Source organism: Camelus bactrianus, chromosome 8, assembly GCF_048773025.1.
Source record: "Camelus bactrianus isolate YW-2024 breed Bactrian camel chromosome 8, ASM4877302v1, whole genome shotgun sequence".
NCBI classification, from domain to species: domain Eukaryota; kingdom Metazoa; phylum Chordata; class Mammalia; order Artiodactyla; family Camelidae; genus Camelus; species Camelus bactrianus.
In genome coordinates, this window is record NC_133546.1 from 12953708 (window position 1) to 12973235 (window position 19528).

A 19528-nucleotide genomic window follows, 5' to 3' on the forward strand; every position below is an offset into this window, starting at 1 on the left:
AAGGTTTTGACCAAATAGTTTTCCAAAGAAGACATATAAATGGCCAAGAAATATGAAGAGTGTCAACATTATTAGCCATCGTGTGGTTTGATGCAAATCAAAACCACAGTGTGATACACTTTATATCCACTAGGATGAGTACAATCAAAAAGACAGATAATAACAGGTGTTAGTGAGGATCTGAAGAAATTGGAGCCCTACTGCTGGTGTGAATGTAAAATTAACCCAGCAGGTCTACTCCTGGGGAATATAACCCCAAGAGAAGTGAAACATGTGTCCACACAAACAGTTGTACACAAATGTTCATAGCATTATTCGTAATACAGCTCAAATGTCCATCAACAGATGAACTGGTAAATATAATGTGGTGTATCAATATGAAAAAATATATTCAGCAATAAAAAGGAATGAAGTACTGATACGTGCTGCAACATGGATGAACCTTAAAAACATTATGCTGAGTGAAGGAAGCCAGTCACGAAAGACCACATATTGGATGATTCCATTTATGGCAAGTGTCCAGAACAGGCAAATGCATAGAGATAGAAAGCAGGTTAAGGTTGGGAGGAGGCGTGCAGGGGCAGGAAAGGGAGTGAGTGCTGAGGGGTACAGGGTTGGTTTTTTTTAATTGATGAAAATGTTGTAACATTGATATGGTGGTTGTAAAACTCTTAATATACTCAAAGAAAAAGCACTGAATTGTACACTTTAAGCAGGTAAGTTGTACGGCATGGAAATTACATCTCAATAGAGCTGTTATGCAAAAAAAAAAAAAAAAAAGAAAGATAAATAAATAAATAAATACATAAATAAATAAATAAAAACCAGGCTGGGAAATAAAAGAACTTGACACAAAGTAAAGTGATCAGGACAGAACTGATCAGGGACTGTGTCTCTTCCACTGTGTCCCTCGCTCTACTCTCTCCAGACACCTGACGCTCAATTAATTCTTCTTCCTTCCTTCCTTCCCTATTTTTCTTTTTTTCTTTCTTTCTTTTTCCCCTTCCTTCTTTTGTTCTTCTTCCCTTCTTTCCTTTTTTCTCCCTTTTCTCCTGCCTCCTTTTTCTGTTCCTTCTTTTCTTTCCTCTTTCTTCTTTTTTAGTAAAACTGCATTCAGTGATCCTGTATCCTGTCTACACAGAACCAACTGTAGTGAGAAGCTGAATTGTTCAGAACCTTTAATAAGTGTGTGTGGCTCTTCAGGAGGGATGTCTGGGGTTTGGTGTCTCCCACTTGGACTTGACAGAAGATCCCAGCTGTGAAACTTGCTAGCCTAGAGCAGACCCCTTGGGACTGGACCTCAGGGAACAATGACTCACAACTATTGATCATTTTAATTCACCCAACAGAGTGTATTTACTCTTTTCCTCAGCGTGTGGGTTCCATTCTGATGATCCTTTTGCATTTTCTCCCACTTCAAACTCTAGCTCTCCTTAAGGCGGCAGCAAGTAAGTGAGAGACTGAATGAATGGGCCGTCTTCAGCGAGAAGAATAAGGAGCTGTGCGAATGGCTGACTCAGATGGAAAGCAAGGTTTCTCAGAATGGAGACATTCTTATTGAAGAAATGATAGAGAAGCTCAGAAAGGTATGGGATGCTGGCTATGTGTGCTGCCCCCTTCATAATGCTTAGACAATCTTTCAACGGGTACAGAAGATGGCCTGAGCCCTGACTACCTCCCTGACAAAGGAGCACTCTATTAGAAACATGTTATCTCTCCAACATAACATAAACTTACCCGGAAAGGCCTCCTTCGCATACAAAATATACAGAATATTGTCAATTTGTGATGAAATAGATTATCTGCTGATAGGTAATGTTCACTACTTTTGGACTTATCTACCTGTTCAGTGAGAATCATTAATGTGTATTAGTTTTTTTCTTAATTGAAGTATAGTTGAGTTACAGTCTGTTTTCAAAGAGATAAAGTCACTAGAGAGAAACGAAAAGAAAAAACTCCTGGGATGAATTAAACTGACATTTTCTCTATAAAACATGATTTATAGACAGTTACAGGAATGAGGACTTTTCCTGAGAATTTAGCTTCATATTATTTTCAAGTTACGTATGATTATTAAATTAATTTATATGCTCACACGGATCCAGAACATTTTTCATGCCTGTATAAGACTAGTCAAATTTTACAAGCATTTTAAAATGTTTTTGATGATTTCAGTGGTGTTGCCACATTGTTTTTGAACAATTAATCATTCAAATTTTGTAATTCTCCTAAGCACAGAGCATCGTCTGAAGTACGGTGTGTTTTCCCGATTTGCTTGTTTATTGCCTGTCTACACCGGACTGTGTGGACTGTAAGCGTCACTGGAACAGGGACTTTGTCTATTATTATTCATTGCTGGGTCTCCTGCACCCAGAGCAATGCCTGACTTCTTAGAAGTACTCAGTCATTATTTACTGAATAAATGAATTATAGCTTCATTCATTCTGAAGAGAAATAGAATAAATAGGAAAAAATTATCTTTATTCATGCACATACATAGAAAAATAAAAACTTCAAAGCCAAGATGTAATATTAATAACTTTATAGGTTTACACTTAAAATTGCAAGTTCTAAGTATAAACATTTGTATGTTTGATATTGTAAACTTTTAAAATGTAAGCTGAGATGATACAGATTTCATTTTAACATCTGCTAACAGCTCTATACTTTACTGGTTTCTGGGTGTCAGAGAATGCTTTGCTGACATGATTAATGTATAATGAGTATTATAGTGAAGTTTGCTATAGAATAAATTTTGGTTAAGTGTATTTATATTCTCATTGATTTTCATCATGAAATTTAAGATGGATATTTTGGGGTATAAAAAAATCTCTGGAACGAAATACAGTCATAATTTAGAATTCAGAAAAACTCCAGCTTTACATATACATAATTTTGCTGTACTATTTGCCACAATGTTAGGAACAACCTTTAAAATAGTAACTGTACTATTTTGTATGTATAATAAGTTATGGGCTTTAAAAAGAAGTCTTTATGTGCTTACCCTGTGTGGTGTCTCTTTTGTAAAGAAAAATAACACAGAGGCTTGGGAATTTTGACAACCTAGAAAAAAGCAATTAATAAATAGACTATAACCATGATATTGGTACCTACTGGCATTAACAGTCAAAAACATTTTACTTTAAAAGATAATCCAAGAGGATTATTTTACTATAAATACTATTTTAGACATGGAGTAATCCCTTTGAAATAAACATTTCTCTGTAAAATGATCTCAAATTTGTAATGCCGTATTATAACTATTAGTAAGTACATCCAATGTGTTGGTGTTAGAATCCCTTGGTGCTGAAGTAACAGAAAGGAGAGCAGGTGGGGCACTGGTCCTGCAGATAGCACGTGACACTGCAACAGAGCAACATTTCACTGGCCCCTCCCGTTCCTTTGGGGCCCTTTTTGCTTAGGTAATGGACCTGAGAGGGTAGCCCCATGACCAAGGAAACTTTAGCGCAAGAGAAGGTTAAAATACCCATATTCCCATAGTACCTGTCTTGGTATATTATTTTGCTGAGAAAATATTTGCTGCCTAACAGGGGCTTAAGCCAAAAAGCGAAAAGTTCATTCTAAAGTTTGGATCTTGTCACTATGATAAGGGGATAAGAGGGTCATTGGTTCAGAGGTGAGGGGGGGAGGACAGGGAAGGATGGAGGGGAGACATTCTTTCATTGTCACTTAAATCATACCATTCAGTGGCCTGTCTCTTGCAAATATATGCTTTTGAGAGCCTGTCCTCCTCACCAAAAACAATCTTTAAGAGGAGCTACTACAGAACCCGGGTAAATGAAGGAGGTTTGAGACCCATTGATCCTCTGTGACTAATGGTTATTATTCTTGAGAGTTAATTTGCCAATGATTTATGTATTGTAAAATATTGACATTATTTAGAGGGTATCTGTTTAAAATGAAATTACTCTTTTAAAACGTTCTGCACAAATATCAATTGACATACATATACATACATACATTCACACACACACACAAACAAGCCTCTCGGCAGCTATTTGTATGAAGTTTGATTCTAAATACAACATCTGGTTGCTGATTACAGCAATAAGTTAGTTTCCCAGCATTGAAATCCTTCAAGTTTTGTCTTTTGTTTCTACATATATACTTCTGTTGTTTTTTTATGCCTATTTTAAGTAAATGGAAAGCACCCCCCCCCATTCCCTCTAAGAACATCCATATAAAAACTCAATCTGGATTGTGCCTACGGACTGAAAATAACAGGTACCACTAATTCTTGTGCACATGAACTGATGTTCACACGGTGTTCCTTATGCTCGATCTATTTCCAAGCAGTCGAGAACTGCAATTAGCACGTTTTAGCAGAGCCAGATTGAATGCATCAAGAACATGCTTTCTGACCTCTGTGATTGCTATTTATTATGCAGGATTATCAGGAGGAAATTGCTATTGCCCAAGAGAACAAAATACAGCTCCAGCAAATGGGAGAACGCCTCGCTAGAGCCAGCCACGAAAGCAAAGCGTCCGAGATTGAGTACAAGCTCGGAAAGATCAACGACCGGTGGCAGCATCTCCTGGACCTCATGGCAGCCAGGTAGGAAGGGCCCCGGTCGTAGCGCGTGTGCACTCTCAGAGCATTCAGTCCGTCTTCCATTTCAGCTGAAGTTAATCCAGTAAATCTCTATGTCCTTTATCCCCTCATTTTAGTTTAGGCTTTAAAATTCTCCTTATTTCATAAATTTCATGATGTTTGCATTTAGCTGAAAGAGAGAAAGTCACATCCAAACAAAAACCATTCCAAAGAGAATATTCTTTATTTCGGGGCTTCATCGTGTTTAACTATGGAGGAAGAAAATAAAGCTGCTGACCAGTGTCTGTGGAGGGTGTTTGTGTCCGAAGTGGCAAAAAAAAAGTGTGTGTATATATATATAAAATATATGGCAAAAATGATATATATTATAATATATACCATATTATATAATTATATAATTATACATAATATATACATTACATATTATTGTAAATATTTTAAATTATATAAATTACAAATTTGATACATAAATATGCTATATAAATACATAAATTATTACAAATTATATATATAATCACATTCCTACCCTCTTTCTGATTAGTAAGATGCGAGAATAAAGCTAATTATTGTCACTGCTTAGTTGCAACAATACTCTGCTGCATTATGGCAGTTTTGTGTTTAGCTTCAGTGATGACTGTAAGCGTCTGCCCTGTATCTGGGAGGAATATCACATTCAGTTCTGTTGCGGAAGGGCAGGGTGAGCAAAAGGGAACAGTCAAAAAGAAAAAATGTGTAAAGGTCTTCACTGGCAATGTGAGCCTGATACGACTGAATGAGGCACTATGTTATTTGATATAAAAAGGGAGTGACTAAGTAGATGCTTTATTTGAAGTGAACTCTGCTTCCTGTGAGAATGTAGCCTCCACGAGGGCAGGCGTCCTTGTCCGATCTGTTCACTGTACATCACAAGCACCAAGAACAGTTCCTGGACGCAACTTGGGCTCAGTAAATATTTGAATGAATGTGTGGACGGATACTTAAATAGTTGAATGGATGTTCTTCTTTATGGCAGTTAGGAAAGTTGGAATGTTACAAATGCTTCTGATTCACGGCCATTTTGGAGCTTTCCCAAAGTATGCTTTTTAAAAAATCTTGGTTCTTTTCCTTAGCCGTGCTGCATGAAGGTGGACATGACACGGTGCCTTCTGAGTACCACGTGCCCACGAAACCTGCATGTGGGCACGGCAAGTCCTTATGTTGATTTTGAAAACGTTTATTGTATTTTTTCTATAAGGGAGTTATCAAAGAGGGTCTAATTGAGGAAGAGGTTATAATTTATTTTAGTAATAATGAAACAAAAGTGGCATAAATGTTTACCAATTTTTAAAATGTTTAACAACAGTGGGACTGTAATAGCAAACATTTACTAAACCCTTAACTTGTGCCAACAACCATGCTATAGGCTTCATGTGCATCTTTTCACGTGCTATTCACAACAGCTTTTGAGGTGGGTATTATTATTATTATTATACCCATTTTCCAGATGTGCAAAGCTGGGACTCAGTCTTGCCCCTGGTCATGCGCATGCTGAGTGGCATAGTCTGCATTCTCCAACTTCACAGCCCATGTCCTAGAGTCCTCGACACTCCTGTCCTTATTCTAGAGAATGCAGTTAAAGGAAATTAGATTCTATTACTTATGTTTACAATCTAATTTCCCAGTCCTTTGTTTTTAAAGTACTGATGGTGACTATGAGAGATTTGGGGGTTGCAAAGACAGAGGCCCCTTTCTTCAAGGAGTTCATGGTGGGAATAGAGACATGCAGAGGAATTAAGTGAAATGACAAGCTGAAAGCTGTGGTAAAAGTATTGTAAAAAGATAGAAACGTATGGTTTAGCTTAAACTACCCTAAGTATTTGGGCATATGTTGGTTTTAGAATCCTGGTGCTATGTTTAGCCTCACCTCTCAGTCACTGATAACCAAATCTTATTTCAGAGGCAGGAATTGAAGCCCTTTGTGCTATAAATACCCTTCTTAGGGAAGCCGCCCACTTGGTAAACATCCGTGGATTTTTTTCAGTCTGATTATGACTCATGGATTGGCTTGCGTTGCTTTGTAATCCAATTAAACTAGTTAATATTCTTTTCTAATTTTTAGTACTTCAGCAGTGTGCAATAGAGGGGTGCACTACATCAAATTATTTTAAATCTAATTTAATGTAATTTAATCGTAAGCAGCTGGCTCAGTGTCTACCCAGCTATTAGCCAACATTACATCAGATGAGCTAGGTGTTTCCTCCTCAGTCATGTTTATCTGTAATTTTCTGTCTGGTTTTCCAGTCGAGAATTTTCTAGATGTTATTTAGTTAATTTTTCTAAAGACGTGTTAGTAAATTTAACTCAATTAAACGTAGGGGGCATGAGCTTGCACTTGTGTCACTAAAATGCTCATATGTTCCTACTTTTGTAGCCTCATCATACACAGATGTAATATATATATATATTGTCCATTTCTAATGACCTCCTCAAATGTAGACCAGATGATGTGTTGACCATTAATGTGTGCTGGGGTTTAACGCCACACTGGATTCATAGTTGCTTGAAGCCTCTCCTAAATGATACTCAGCCATCACATTTGCTTTCCATTTTTTGGTTTATTGGCACCTTGCTAGTGCACAGGCTAGAGGACCATCTCCCACACCCATCTTCAACTATGACTTGCCAGCTGAAATATTAAGTTTCTATGATTCATTCTCATTCACTACTCTTCCCTCTGCCAACTTTTTTTTTTTAACAGTGATTCATTAACGCAGAACATAACTTATGCTTTTGGATATTTCTATGTTGTTTTGGTGTTCTTGCGGGAATGGAGAGGTTATTTTTGAAGATGATCATATTTTTAGGTGAACAGAATCCCAGCTAACAGAAAGATGGGGAAAGAAAAGAAAGAAAAAAGATTCCCTGGTAATAACCTGCTAATACAAATAGAATGCGTAACTTTGAGTCAGTGTTTGTTACTAGTGGATTAGTTTAGATCTCTAAGTACTAAGTAGATTGTGTTTTGCTTTGAATTTTTAAACTCTCACCAAGCACTGTGAGCTTTTTAGAGTGAAAAATGTGCCCAGTTATTTTTAGGGCTCAATGGATAATGTTTTAGTAGACTTTCTAGACCTGCTCAGTCCAACATAGCAGTCACTAGCAACATGTGGCTATTTAAATTCATCAAAACAGAATACAATTAAATTAGAGTTTAATTTTAATTATAGTCACTCGGGCTAGGCATATTTCCAGTGCTCAATAACCACATGAGGGTAGTGGCTGCCTTATTGGATCCTGCAGAGACAGAACATTTCCATCATCCCAGGAAGTTCTTTTGGTCAGTGCTGGCCTAGGCAATTAAAAGCATTTCTTTCATTAAGAGTCAACATAAGAGGGGGCAGGATGTAGCTCAAGTGGTAGAGTGCATGCTTAGCATGCACAAAGTCCTAGGTTCAATCCCCAGTACCTCCTCTAAAAATAAATCAAAAACCTAATTAACCCCCTCAAAGAAACAAAGGGTCAATATAAGAAACATTGGTGTAACTGTAATTCCTGTAAAATTGTTTTCAAGGATTCTGGCTCTCATTTTATCAGTGAATCCTATGCAAAAACCCATAAAGCAATTTTTCCAGAGCCTAGGACTAACAGAAAATGTCTTTCAGCATCAGTCGTTCAGGGCTTCTAATAGTGGAGAATACATTGTTGGACATTTCCCATCTTGGTATCTGGGAAGGTCAGATTCAAGTTGTTTGCTTTGTTGTAATGACTTTTTTTTTTTTTTAACAATTAACTGGACTCTCTAATATAGAGATTTCGCTCTACCAAACCTAAATACCCATCACCAAAAACAAAGCACACATTAGTTATTTGGTTCTTTTTTTTTTAATAACAGCTTTACTGAGATACAATTCACACACCATACAACTCATCCACCGAAAGTTTGCAATTCAGTGATTTTTTTTTTAGTGAATTTACAGTTATGCATCCATCACCAAAATCAATTTAAAAATTTTCATTACCCTCAAATAAAAATTTTAGTCACTTTTTTTCTCCTCCACCCTCTCTCTCTCCCCCAGGTCCAGGCAACTACTAATCCACTTCCTGCCTGTTTAGATTTACCTGTTCTGGAGAATTTGTGTACATGGACTCATACAACGTGTTTTTATTATAATTACCTTAAACATTATATAGAAGTAAAAACAAACGTGTGTGTGTGTATATATACATATATATACACTATATATATACTATATATATATATATATTTAAATCTATTGAAAGCCTCCTGAGTATGAAGTCCTTTCTCTGCATATTGCTACAGGACAGAAGTTGGCAAACTTTCTGCATGGGGTCCTGTAGTTAAATTTCTAAGCTTTGCAGGCTGAAGGGTCCCTGACCAGGCCCTCTGCCCTTGTATTACAAAAGCAGCCTTAGACAAGCATGATGGGTTCCAATGACATTTTATTACCAAAGCAGGTGGGCAGTCATAGTTTGCAGACAGCCTTCCAGGGAAGTCAAGATGAAAAAGAAGATGGTTCCGAACCAAAGAAGGGTGGTTAAGTAAGGATACAAGTGGTCCTCACCTCAGGGCTTTCCTCTTTGTGTTACATCTTCCTGCTGTCTCTCCGTCTGGCCTGGCAGTCCAGCCCCTAATTCTTCTCTGTGCTCTTGCTTTCCTCCGGATTAGATCAGATTCTTCTTACCTGCTCGGTAGGCTTTGTATACAGAAGTCACAGCATTTCCCTTGACCATAATCAATATCTTGTGTGATAGATTGTTCGAAGTTTCTTTTCTCTACTGAAATCTTAACTCGTGTATCTAACTCAATATCCACAATAATCCCAGAACCTAACATAGTTGTTTGCACATAATAGTCACTCCAGTATTTACAGAGTTTCTCAGTCTGGGACAGGGGTGAAAAAGTGCCCTACATACAGATGAGAATATAGCAGAGCTGGATTTAGGGCTGCAGTTGCCTGAATTATAAGGTGTTTCTGCTTCACCTATATTGTGATGTTAGGCAAATTATTTATCTTCTCAGTACTTTAATCACACATTGTGTAAAAGGTTATCTGGAGTATTAAATGAGATGGTACCTGTAACCCACTTAGCACAGTGAAGTGCTCAGTAAATGTCAGCTTTCATCCAAGAGCGAGTTTAGAGGCTTGTGCAGTGCATGGAAGGCTTTCTAAAGTTGCAGCAGCTGCCCTCAGAAAGGGTTTCAGTCTAATGGCAGTTCTGCCCAAACCAGAGGAAAAAGAAAACTTAATTCTTGGAGTTGGTGGCTGGTATTACCTCACATTAATCAATACAGAAAAGTCAAGCCAGGGTCAGAAACACTTTGATGCAGCAAGCACAGAAATGACACAGAACTAATCAAAAGTCCTCAGTTTAGTTCCTCTAGTTCTGGCTGTGTGACCTAGGAATTACTGTATAACCTCTCTGAGCCCCAGATTCCTCATTTTCAAAATGTTCATTAAAATAACTGCCACAAGTCCAATGAGACAATGCAGAAGGAGGACCGGGTATACTATAAAATGCTATATATGCCAGTTGTATTCTTTTGATGGCTACAGAGTATTCCCTAGATTTCATATACCATGATTTATCTGGTATTTTCCCTATTTATAGAATTGATATTGTTGCCATTTTCTGGCTATTATAATAACTGTGTCTCTAAAACCTTGCCTTGCTTTATATTTAGCTCATTAGAATAAATATATTGTGCTAAGGATAATGAGCATAGGAAAAAAAATTGACTCATGAGCAAAACTAAAAGTCAAAGGGAATTAAACTAAGGAAATAGTGGCAATAAAAATTTCTAAAGATCTCAAGTTTTTTAAAATGTTAGTCATAATCAAGAAAAAACAAATTTGCATACTGTTATGGAATCATGACCAATATGTTCCTTTAACCAAACTTACATGTTTATATTCCTACTCAGTGGAGTAATTGTTTTTATAAAGAATTCTCAATAGTATATCTTTAAGTAGCAGGATTTGAAAAATAATTTTATTTGTAACTAAGTTTTCTGGAATACAATTTTTTATAAAATACTGGTTTGTTTCTTTTACAAAGAAAATGTATTACTATTTTAAAAGCAATCAGCTCACACAACCAGAACCAAATGCTTTGCTTTATTTTAGGTGCAATTCATCATATTGGCTTTAAAAAAAAACTTAGCAAATGTTCATTAGCTATTTATTTTAATTTATTTGGATATATGTATTTTTAAATCCAGAAAGGATTTAAAACTTCCAGCATTAGTCATATTTTATTAAATTACCAGTAATGATTTGGGACCTTACTTTCTTTAAAAGCTTAAATTATGAAATTCATAGAGAGTCAGCACAGAAAATTTAAAAACTCCTGATATGCACAAAAGAAGACAAGTTGTCTGAAATTCCACCAAACCAGTGAACTTTTTAAAATTAACTTAAAGTGAACAGATAATTTTTGTCACTTTATATCATTATTTTTAAAAGGACAAAGGTTTTGAATATGTAAGGGGAGAACAGTATTTCTTCATGAGTTCTCATGCTCAAATAGTCTATTCGAAGGTGAAGACCAGGCACTTTCCCACAGAGTATCTTTTCCATCCTGTCTTCCCAAAAGAGCCCTTAAAGTCCTACTTACACCATTTGGCTGGCAAATCAAACTGAAAAATAAAAGAAAAAAACTGCTTCTTTTTGCTACTACAGTTTGCTATACTTGTGGAGGTTTTGCTTGTTTGCATTTAGGTCATTTACCTTTTCAAACATCCTTTCCAGTGTAACAAGCAGCCCGCAAGAAAAGTTAGAGTTCCTTCCAGAACTACCGAGTGCCGGTAGCCAGCCTTGTTTCTGATGCCCGTTTTTCTTTAGACCTGGGTCCTCCCCCTCCTTGCAGATTAGACAGAGCCTTTTCCCTTCTTACACTCGTGGCCTACATTCCAGGAGATCAAGCCTGGCACATGTTAATGAATGTAGGTTTTATTTAGAAACATGACCACTTGTCACTCACTGCTCAGTGTCATATTATCAGGCAGAGACTTACCAACATTTGTCTGGAGTGAGCATTTTCATAGTTCCATACACGGACCAGGGAAACTTTCATCCTCACGCAGGATTTAGCCTTTTGCTCTGCAAACCTAACTTTTGCAAGTGGGAACTTCATGGTGGTGGCAGAAGATCCGTGTGCCCTGAGGATGGCAGAGGACGGCGGTGCGGACGCAGATCTTCCAGACTGTAACTGCGATGTCACAAGGCAGGCATCTCCTTGAGTTTCTTCCATTGCGCATAGCTTTCATGTTCCGTGGGGGTTACAGGACGGATGCTGGGGCTCTAATCCGAAGTCGTTTTCGCCAGCCTTAAGTGGAGATGATGATTGGTGTTAGGAGATCGCTGGCCGTGGATTCCTAAGGGTTATGTGTTGGTTTGTTTTCTTGTCCCCCTCCTGGGCATGCAGAGCTGGATGAAAAGGTTAATGGACTTTGTTATGGCTCCATAGTCCGGTTGTCTCTGGACTGGATGCGTCACACAAGGGTACGGTTACAGGAGAGAGCCTGAGACACAGGAAGGAGATTCAGAGAAAGATCCAGTCAAAGGATCCTGCTGGTCCATCATCTGTTATTTAAAGGGTGGGCTCCTGATGAAACTGAAATTCAGTCTTAGCCAGCTCACAGCTCTGTAGCTGAAAGCTTTCCCTTTATTGACTAAAAATCTACTCATATTTCCAGGGCCTGGTGGGTTTTGTGTTTGTTGACTAAAAATCTACTCATATTTCAGAGGCCTGGAGGGTTTTGTGTATGAGAAAAAATTGTTTCTATTTAGGTGTGTCACTAGGTTTTGGTTGCTGGCTAGTATAAAGGTTTTAAAGGTTTTAAAACATGTTCAAAATGTAGAGATTTATATCTAAAATAGTAATTTAGCACATATGCAAATATTTATGTCATGATTTTTCATTCAGTTGGAATTTCTCACTTGATTTTTTAAAAATATTTTTCTGGTACCATAGCATCCTCCAACTAAATCCCTACTGGCGAATAGAATTTATTGATGATCCTTTTTGGTTCTATTATTTATTTTGGGGGGAGGGGGGATTAGGTTTGTTTGTTTGTTTGTTTGTTTGTTTATTTATTTATTTGATGGAGGTACTGGGGATTGAACCCAGGACCTTGTACTACTGAGCTATATGCAGCCCCCCCCAACTTCCTTTACTGTTTGTTTGTTTTAAATTGAAGTATATTCAGTTACAATGTGTCAATTTCTGGTGTACAGCATAATGTTTCAGTCATACATATACATACATATATTTGTTTTCATATTCTTTTTCATTATAGGCTATTCCAGGATATTGAATATAGTTCCCTGTGCTATACAGAAGAAATTTGAGAATTTGAGATGTGCAGATACTAACTACTGTATATAAAATAGATTTTAAAAAAACAAATTTCTTATGTATCCCACAGGGGATTATATTCAACATTTGATTCTATTATATTTAGAACATGAAATTATTTTGTTTTGGTTTATGGAGCTACTAAATTTGTTTGAAGTAAAATAGTGAGGTGTATGTGTATATATATATATGAAATATGTAGATATATATTTGTACATGTATGTATTCATGTGACAATATTAAGAAACTGGACAACTGGATTTAGTTCCTTCTCAAGAAAGGTCAGGTGCCCAGTATACACACTGGACTATGAAAGGAGAACCAGAAAGTGCAGGGACTTAAAGACTCACCAGGTTGACACAGACTTGTGATGTCTGCAAACAGCTATTTTGAACTGTAATCCTGGAAGCCTCCAAGGGGAATTTCCTCAAACTCCTTACAATGATAGATAAATAAAAATATTGTGACCCTTTGCCCAAGGATTTCCTTTAAGGAGGTGATGAAAAAAATGTGGGACATTTCCTTTAAAAAACAATGATCCTTGTCCTGCAAATATCAAGTTTAATAAGCACAAGGAAGGTGTATGGGGGCTTTGTTCCTCGCTTCCTCTCAGCTCACATCTGCTCCCCGCCAAGACACACACAATATATTTCGCTATTTTAGTTAAATACACTTTTTAAAAAATGAGAAAGGAGAACCACATAAATGTTCACCCTCACTGACTTCGCTAAGATTTACACATTCATTTGAAAGAGGAACTTGTCCCTAGACTGTATGAACAACTGTTTCCATGTCACAGTGGCCTTGACGTAGTTCACTATCTGCTCTGACCATTGGAACTTGTTCAGTGTTATACAGGATTACCAGTTCAGCAGACAGTATCCAATAGAACAGTGTTTACTCATATCCCTTTGTGCCTTGGATCTTTTGATCATTTATGTAAATGAATTTTGAACCAAGAAAATGAACAAAGTTTAGTCCTTAACAAATAGACCATTTGCAAATGTTGGACCTAGAGGAAAATTTAAGTGTACATTTAATATCACATAAATTAAAAATAAATGAAAATATGTTAACTAAATTAAAATATTTTAGCAAAAGCACTGATTATTCATGTTTAGCAGGCATTTAAATAGTACCCAACTTTGTGCAAAGCACTGAGCTTAGGATGGCAGCCAAAGGTGGAAAGGGAGAACCCAAAATAGAAATTCACAGTTCTGGTTTTCCAAGGAACTTCCCTGGGGAAGAGGAACATGTGCGTAAATAATACCAGGGAGTTCAGAGAAGGATAAGAAGGAAGCGGGCACTGAAGGAGGTGCTCTTCCAGCCTCTGGCTGCACACAAAACCCTGATGATGTTAGGAGTTCACGGTAAAAGCTGTAAAGCCCCATCCCAAAGTATAGTCAGCATTCAGATCCTACCAGATCTGAAGACAGGAAGCTGGTCAAGCGGGAGAGGTTCCCGAGAGGACGTTCTTACTGGGGTAAAAGCAGGACAGACGTCTCGGTGCAGTGAGCCATTCTTCAGTCCTCTTCCAGTGGGTTTATTGATTGTAGACTATCTTTTCCATCCGGGACCCTAAAGCAGGACGGCCAAGGTCATGTTTTAAATCGCAAGCCCATGTCATGGTCTTTGGTAGAACATACACCCCGAACTTTACTCCCAGTAGCTGTTCTGAAACTGTCAGTCACTGACTGATACTCAAGTGAATTTTGTCTGATATAGGAGAGAAGTGTGGCTGGGTTGTATGTAAAAGTTCTTGTTCAAAGCTAGTGCCTTAAAATGCCCTGGGGACAGGATACAATTCATACTTATAAAGCTATAGAGAAGTCTTATCTTGAATGGAATTATGAGTCACGATAAACATACTGCAACACATGTTTTCTGTTCCCTAGCCACAGATTATATTGTGGAACGTGAACATAATTTTTTAAATATACATGTTTTTTCCAAACAGTATAAGGTAATGCACCTAAGAGTGCCTTTACAAACTGAAAATGTCATTCAAATATAGGTATTATTATTATAATTAGTGAAATGCAGATATTATTATAAAGCACCGACCACAGTAAAAATCCATTTAAGCATTTGTATGACAGAGAGAAAAAGTGGTTATGTCATGATTAGATTTTCATTTGAGAAAGAAACATTGATTTACAGAAACTGTAATAGAAGGGGCGCTATGAGTTTTAAGCAATTAAAAATGAATAAAAATGCTCAAAATACTTTGGTCGTGAGACGTTTTCTTCAGAGAGGTGGCTCTTGACCAAAGCAGCTTATCAGAGTCACCTGGAGAGGACTGTGGGAGGAGGTCAGGAGAGAGTTGACAGTTGGCAGGTGTGGTCAGAAAGCAGCCCATGTGACCCTGTTCCAGTCCCAGCCTGAGAATCACTTCCTTGCTACCTGAACGTACCACCGTCGAGAAATACTAGATGATTCGAGTGCAAGTGGTCCGTCTTGGGGAACATTCTGTTGCAGGTCCCTGCCTTGAAATACATCACATCCTTAGAGTTTTACAAGTCATGCTGCTCTTGACAACTTTTTTTTAGCAGATACCTCTTTAGTTGCTTCAAGTTGACACCTCAGAGATGAAAGTATTTGGCTTATCTGCCTCTCATTTCTGTTATGAGCAGTGTCAGTAAGGTGACCACATTTCCTGAACCAAAAGGCAGGAGCCACGGTCTAAAAGCAGAACTGAATTTTAAGTAAAGGCTGTACCAGGAATCACGGATCACATGCTCCTCCTCCCTGTCACCTATCTTTAGAGCAATCCACGTCCACCCAGCCATGTCAGACCCTCAACAGGGACTTAATAGTCGACTTCTGCTACTGTTATTTGATCAGAGAAGAGTTGAGAAATAGTATCTGTGCCCCTCCCAGACTCCTGCCCACACCCTGCCTCACTGGGAAATACCTTTTAGAACTAATTTGCCTGTCCCTGCTCTGTGTGCCCTTGACCCTGCCTCCTCGACGTCCTTGCTCCGCTGTCCATATTCATCTGTAATTTCTCCCCTCTTTCTTTTGCTTTTGGCTTATTTCTCATGAGTTCCTCATTCTCTGCCTAAAAGCACTCGAAAGGTCTTCCAAATATTAAACTGCATTAAACAAAACAGACAAAGAATTTTCCCTTGGAGCCAGATCATTCTACAGATTTTATATCGTATTTACTCACCCTCACTGCCCACCTTCTCAAAATCATTAACAATACTCTTATCAGAAGTGTGTTTCTTAGCTCAGATGCTTTCTGTCTTCTGTTTCCACCGCCCTTTATGAACTACTCAGGGTCAGCAGAGCTCTGCTAATTGCTCTTTTTAGGACTCATTGTACTATCCCGTTCTGCCTTTGACAAAGCAGACCAGTGGTTCCACACTTCGGCATACCTCAGGCTCACCTGGAGGGCTTGCTAAAAACGTGAATTCCCGAGCCACACCCCCAGAGGTTCTGACCTCAGTAGGACCCGGTTGGAGTCTGGAAATCTGCATTTATTTATATATATTTTTTATTGAAATGTAGTAGATTTACAATGTTGTGTTAATTTCTGGTGTACAGCATAGTGATTCAGCTATATGTATGTATGTATGTATGTATGTATATATATAGGTTATTATAAGATACTGGATATAGTTCCCTGTGCTATACAGTAGGTCCTTGCTGTTTATCTGTTTTATGTACAGTAGTTAGTATCTACAAATCCCAAGCTCCCAATTCACCCTTCCACCACACTCCCCCTTTCCACCCTGGTGACCACAAGTTTGTTTTCTATGTCTGTGGGTCTGTTTCTGTTTTGTAAATATTTGTGTAAATGACATTTGTGTCATTTCTTTAGATTCCACATACAAGTTATATCATATAGTACTTGTCTTTCTCTTTCTGATTTGCTTCACTTAGTGGAATAATCTCTAGGTCCATCCATGTTCCTGCAAATGGACATTTTTGATGAGAAAGTTCTCTCAAAGAAGTTACATGAGGTTATATGAGGCAGACCTTGTGAATCTTCTGAAGGGAACATTCAGATCACATTTGACCAACACTTCCTTCTTTTTTTTTTAATTATTTTCTAATTGAATATATTTGACACAGTATGTAAATTTAAGGAGTACACTTTATTAAACTTATTTGTTGTAATATGATTGCCATTGGAGTGAGATTTATCACATTGCATAACTCTAATACAGTATTGTTGTCTGTATTCATTATACTGCACATTAAATTTCTTCAGCTTACTTACTGCTCATTGCAAGTTTGTAGGTTAAATACCGTCAGTCTTTTCCCCCCATCAACAATTCCTTGTAACTTTTCTCACTTTCAGTTCTATGCTGTACTTTCCTCCTTCCTTTCTGATTATTTTTTTCTTCGTCTGTGATTCCTCCTTCTTTAACCAGCCTTTTAAAACTCATTCTTCTTAGTCCACCCCCTTTCAGATTGAAATATATCCTTTCACAGGGCTTCAATTCTGTTGGCCAATGCAGTTGGCCAGTAACTTAATCAATGCAATAAATTCTGTCCTCTCTTCTGGACCTAAGAACTGCTTTTTCCATTCATGTCTAGCCAATCCCTCAGACTCATTGTATCCCAAACTTAGTGCACCACTGATCCCAAGAACTTGCCCCTTGCCCTGTATACTCAGAGACAGCAGCCTCTACCTAGTCACCCAGCTGGGAAACACATCATCTTTAGCTCCTCCTGCCTCACATCATACCAACTTAAGAAGTTAGCTGTTCAACCCTCACCTCTATTTCCACTGTTTCCCAATGTAGGCTTTTGATGCCAACAGCTTGGACTGTGTTTACTTCCAGAATAGGCTCTCACACCAGCCTCACCTCAAACTTGCATCCTCAAAATCAGAACTGATCTTAACATTCCTCTGCTAATAAATCTTGACTAAGGTCCTATTTCTCTTTAAAACTGCATACAAACCCGTTATCATGTCACTATGGGATCTTTATAATCTCAGATCTCCCCATCGGTTTTATCTTCGACCACTTCTCATCTTTTTTCTGCTCCTCCTCCCCTTCCTCTCCACCCCTAGTCTCCTTGGCATCACGACACTATTTGCCTTCAAAAACCTCTGCTCTTCTTCTTCGTGTTTCCTGGATCTGAAATGTCCTCCTTGGCTTGTACCCACCTCTCAAGATGCAGCTCAAATGTTATTTCTTCTTTTCCCCTCTTTCATCGAAGTCTAAGCTCCTCAAAGGCAAGGGTGAAACTTCAGTCATCACTGTTTATCTATCACCTGGCACCATACATGTTTGTAGGAGGAACAAAGAAATGAACAAATGGTAAATGAATGGATGACTACTAGAACATGGACAGAATTACTCCTTTCTCCTTACTCCTTAGCCAGACATTTGGTTCATTTCTTTAGTTCTCACCATACTTTGCTATATTTCATTATTTCTATGTTCAGGTTTCTGGTCCTGTTGTGCATTTCATTAAGAAAATAATCAAGTCTAATTTATTTTGTCTTTCTGGCATCTTACACATAAGACGTTCACACATCATTGTTAGATAAATGACAATTTTAAAGAAATGGAGTTTTACTCCTCCCTGGAGAGAATGGGGATGTTTGTTTTTAAGCGTGCTATGTAGCGAATACTCTACGATTTAGCTCTGCAGGTGAAGACTGGGTATCAGTAGATCTAGTACCTGCCCTCTGCTACTTAGAATCCAGCAGGTCCTTAGTTACCTTGAACATGATCTGGCATCACTAACACTCGAATTGCTTAAGTGCACGTGTTAACTCACTGATAGTTTATCTGTGCCTGTGCTTTCTCGCTATAACTGAGTTTCTGCCACGAGGTTGCTGGAATACATCCCACTGGGCTGAAATGATCAGAACTGTGGATATGTAATCTGTTTGGTGACAACTCTTTGGAAATGTTAATTTTTTCTCCCAAGTGTTCTTCCTAGGAGTCTAGATTATATTATTTGTGAAAGTAATCATTTCTGTGACAACCATGAAGTTTCTATCACTATTATATTATCAAAGCTGTGCTGAGTATAACCATGGTTAATATTTTTTAATGTTTCCTGTGTACTGGCACTCTCCATTTTTCACCTCATTTAAATCTCACAAGTACTCTTACTTCGTTCCATTTTATAGATGAGGAAACAGACACAGGAAGGGTGTACAGCTGCCCTCAGTCACAGCCAGTACATGGCTGAGCCGGACTCTGGCTTTAGATCCAGCACTGGCTTCTGTTCGCAAGGGGAAACATGAGCGGGGCCTCTCTCTGAAGGTGACGCATCTCCTTCTCTGCCCCCAGGGTGAAGAAGCTGAAGGAGACTCTGGTGGCTGTACAGCAGCTGGATAAGAACATGAGCAGCCTGAGGACGTGGCTGGCCCACATCGAGTCAGAGCTGGCCAAGCCGATCGTCTATGATTCCTGTGACTCGGAAGAAATACAGAGAAAGCTTAATGAGCAACAGGTAAAACATGAAACAATGGAAGGAAAGTTAATAGGTTCTTAAAAACCCGTCCTCCTGGCCAGAACAGAGAGGTGGGCGTGAGATGGCGAATGGGGATGGAAAATGAGGAGGCAGCTCAGCAGGACTGGTGGGAGAGGGAGGCATTGGCTAGACAGGTGTCTGTGGCCA

At 38.3% G+C, this 19528-nt stretch overlaps 1 protein-coding gene across 4 annotated transcripts in view; it reads left to right on the forward strand.

Annotated features, from left to right (window-relative positions):
• Nucleotides 1–19528, forward strand: part of SYNE1 (spectrin repeat containing nuclear envelope protein 1) — a 427410-nt gene that overhangs the window by 366831 nt on the left and 41051 nt on the right. For 3 of the 4 annotated variants that reach the window (XM_074368141.1, XM_074368140.1, XM_074368142.1), the window contains 3 exons: nucleotides 1428–1586; nucleotides 4410–4576; nucleotides 19198–19360. In XM_074368141.1, the coding sequence (XP_074224242.1) occupies nucleotides 1428–1586; nucleotides 4410–4576; nucleotides 19198–19360 (489 nt within the window). Of the gene's footprint in view, nucleotides 1–1427; nucleotides 1587–4409; nucleotides 4577–11590; nucleotides 11798–19197; nucleotides 19361–19528 lie in introns of those variants that run through there. The other variant, XM_074368143.1, reaches the window with a different exon arrangement.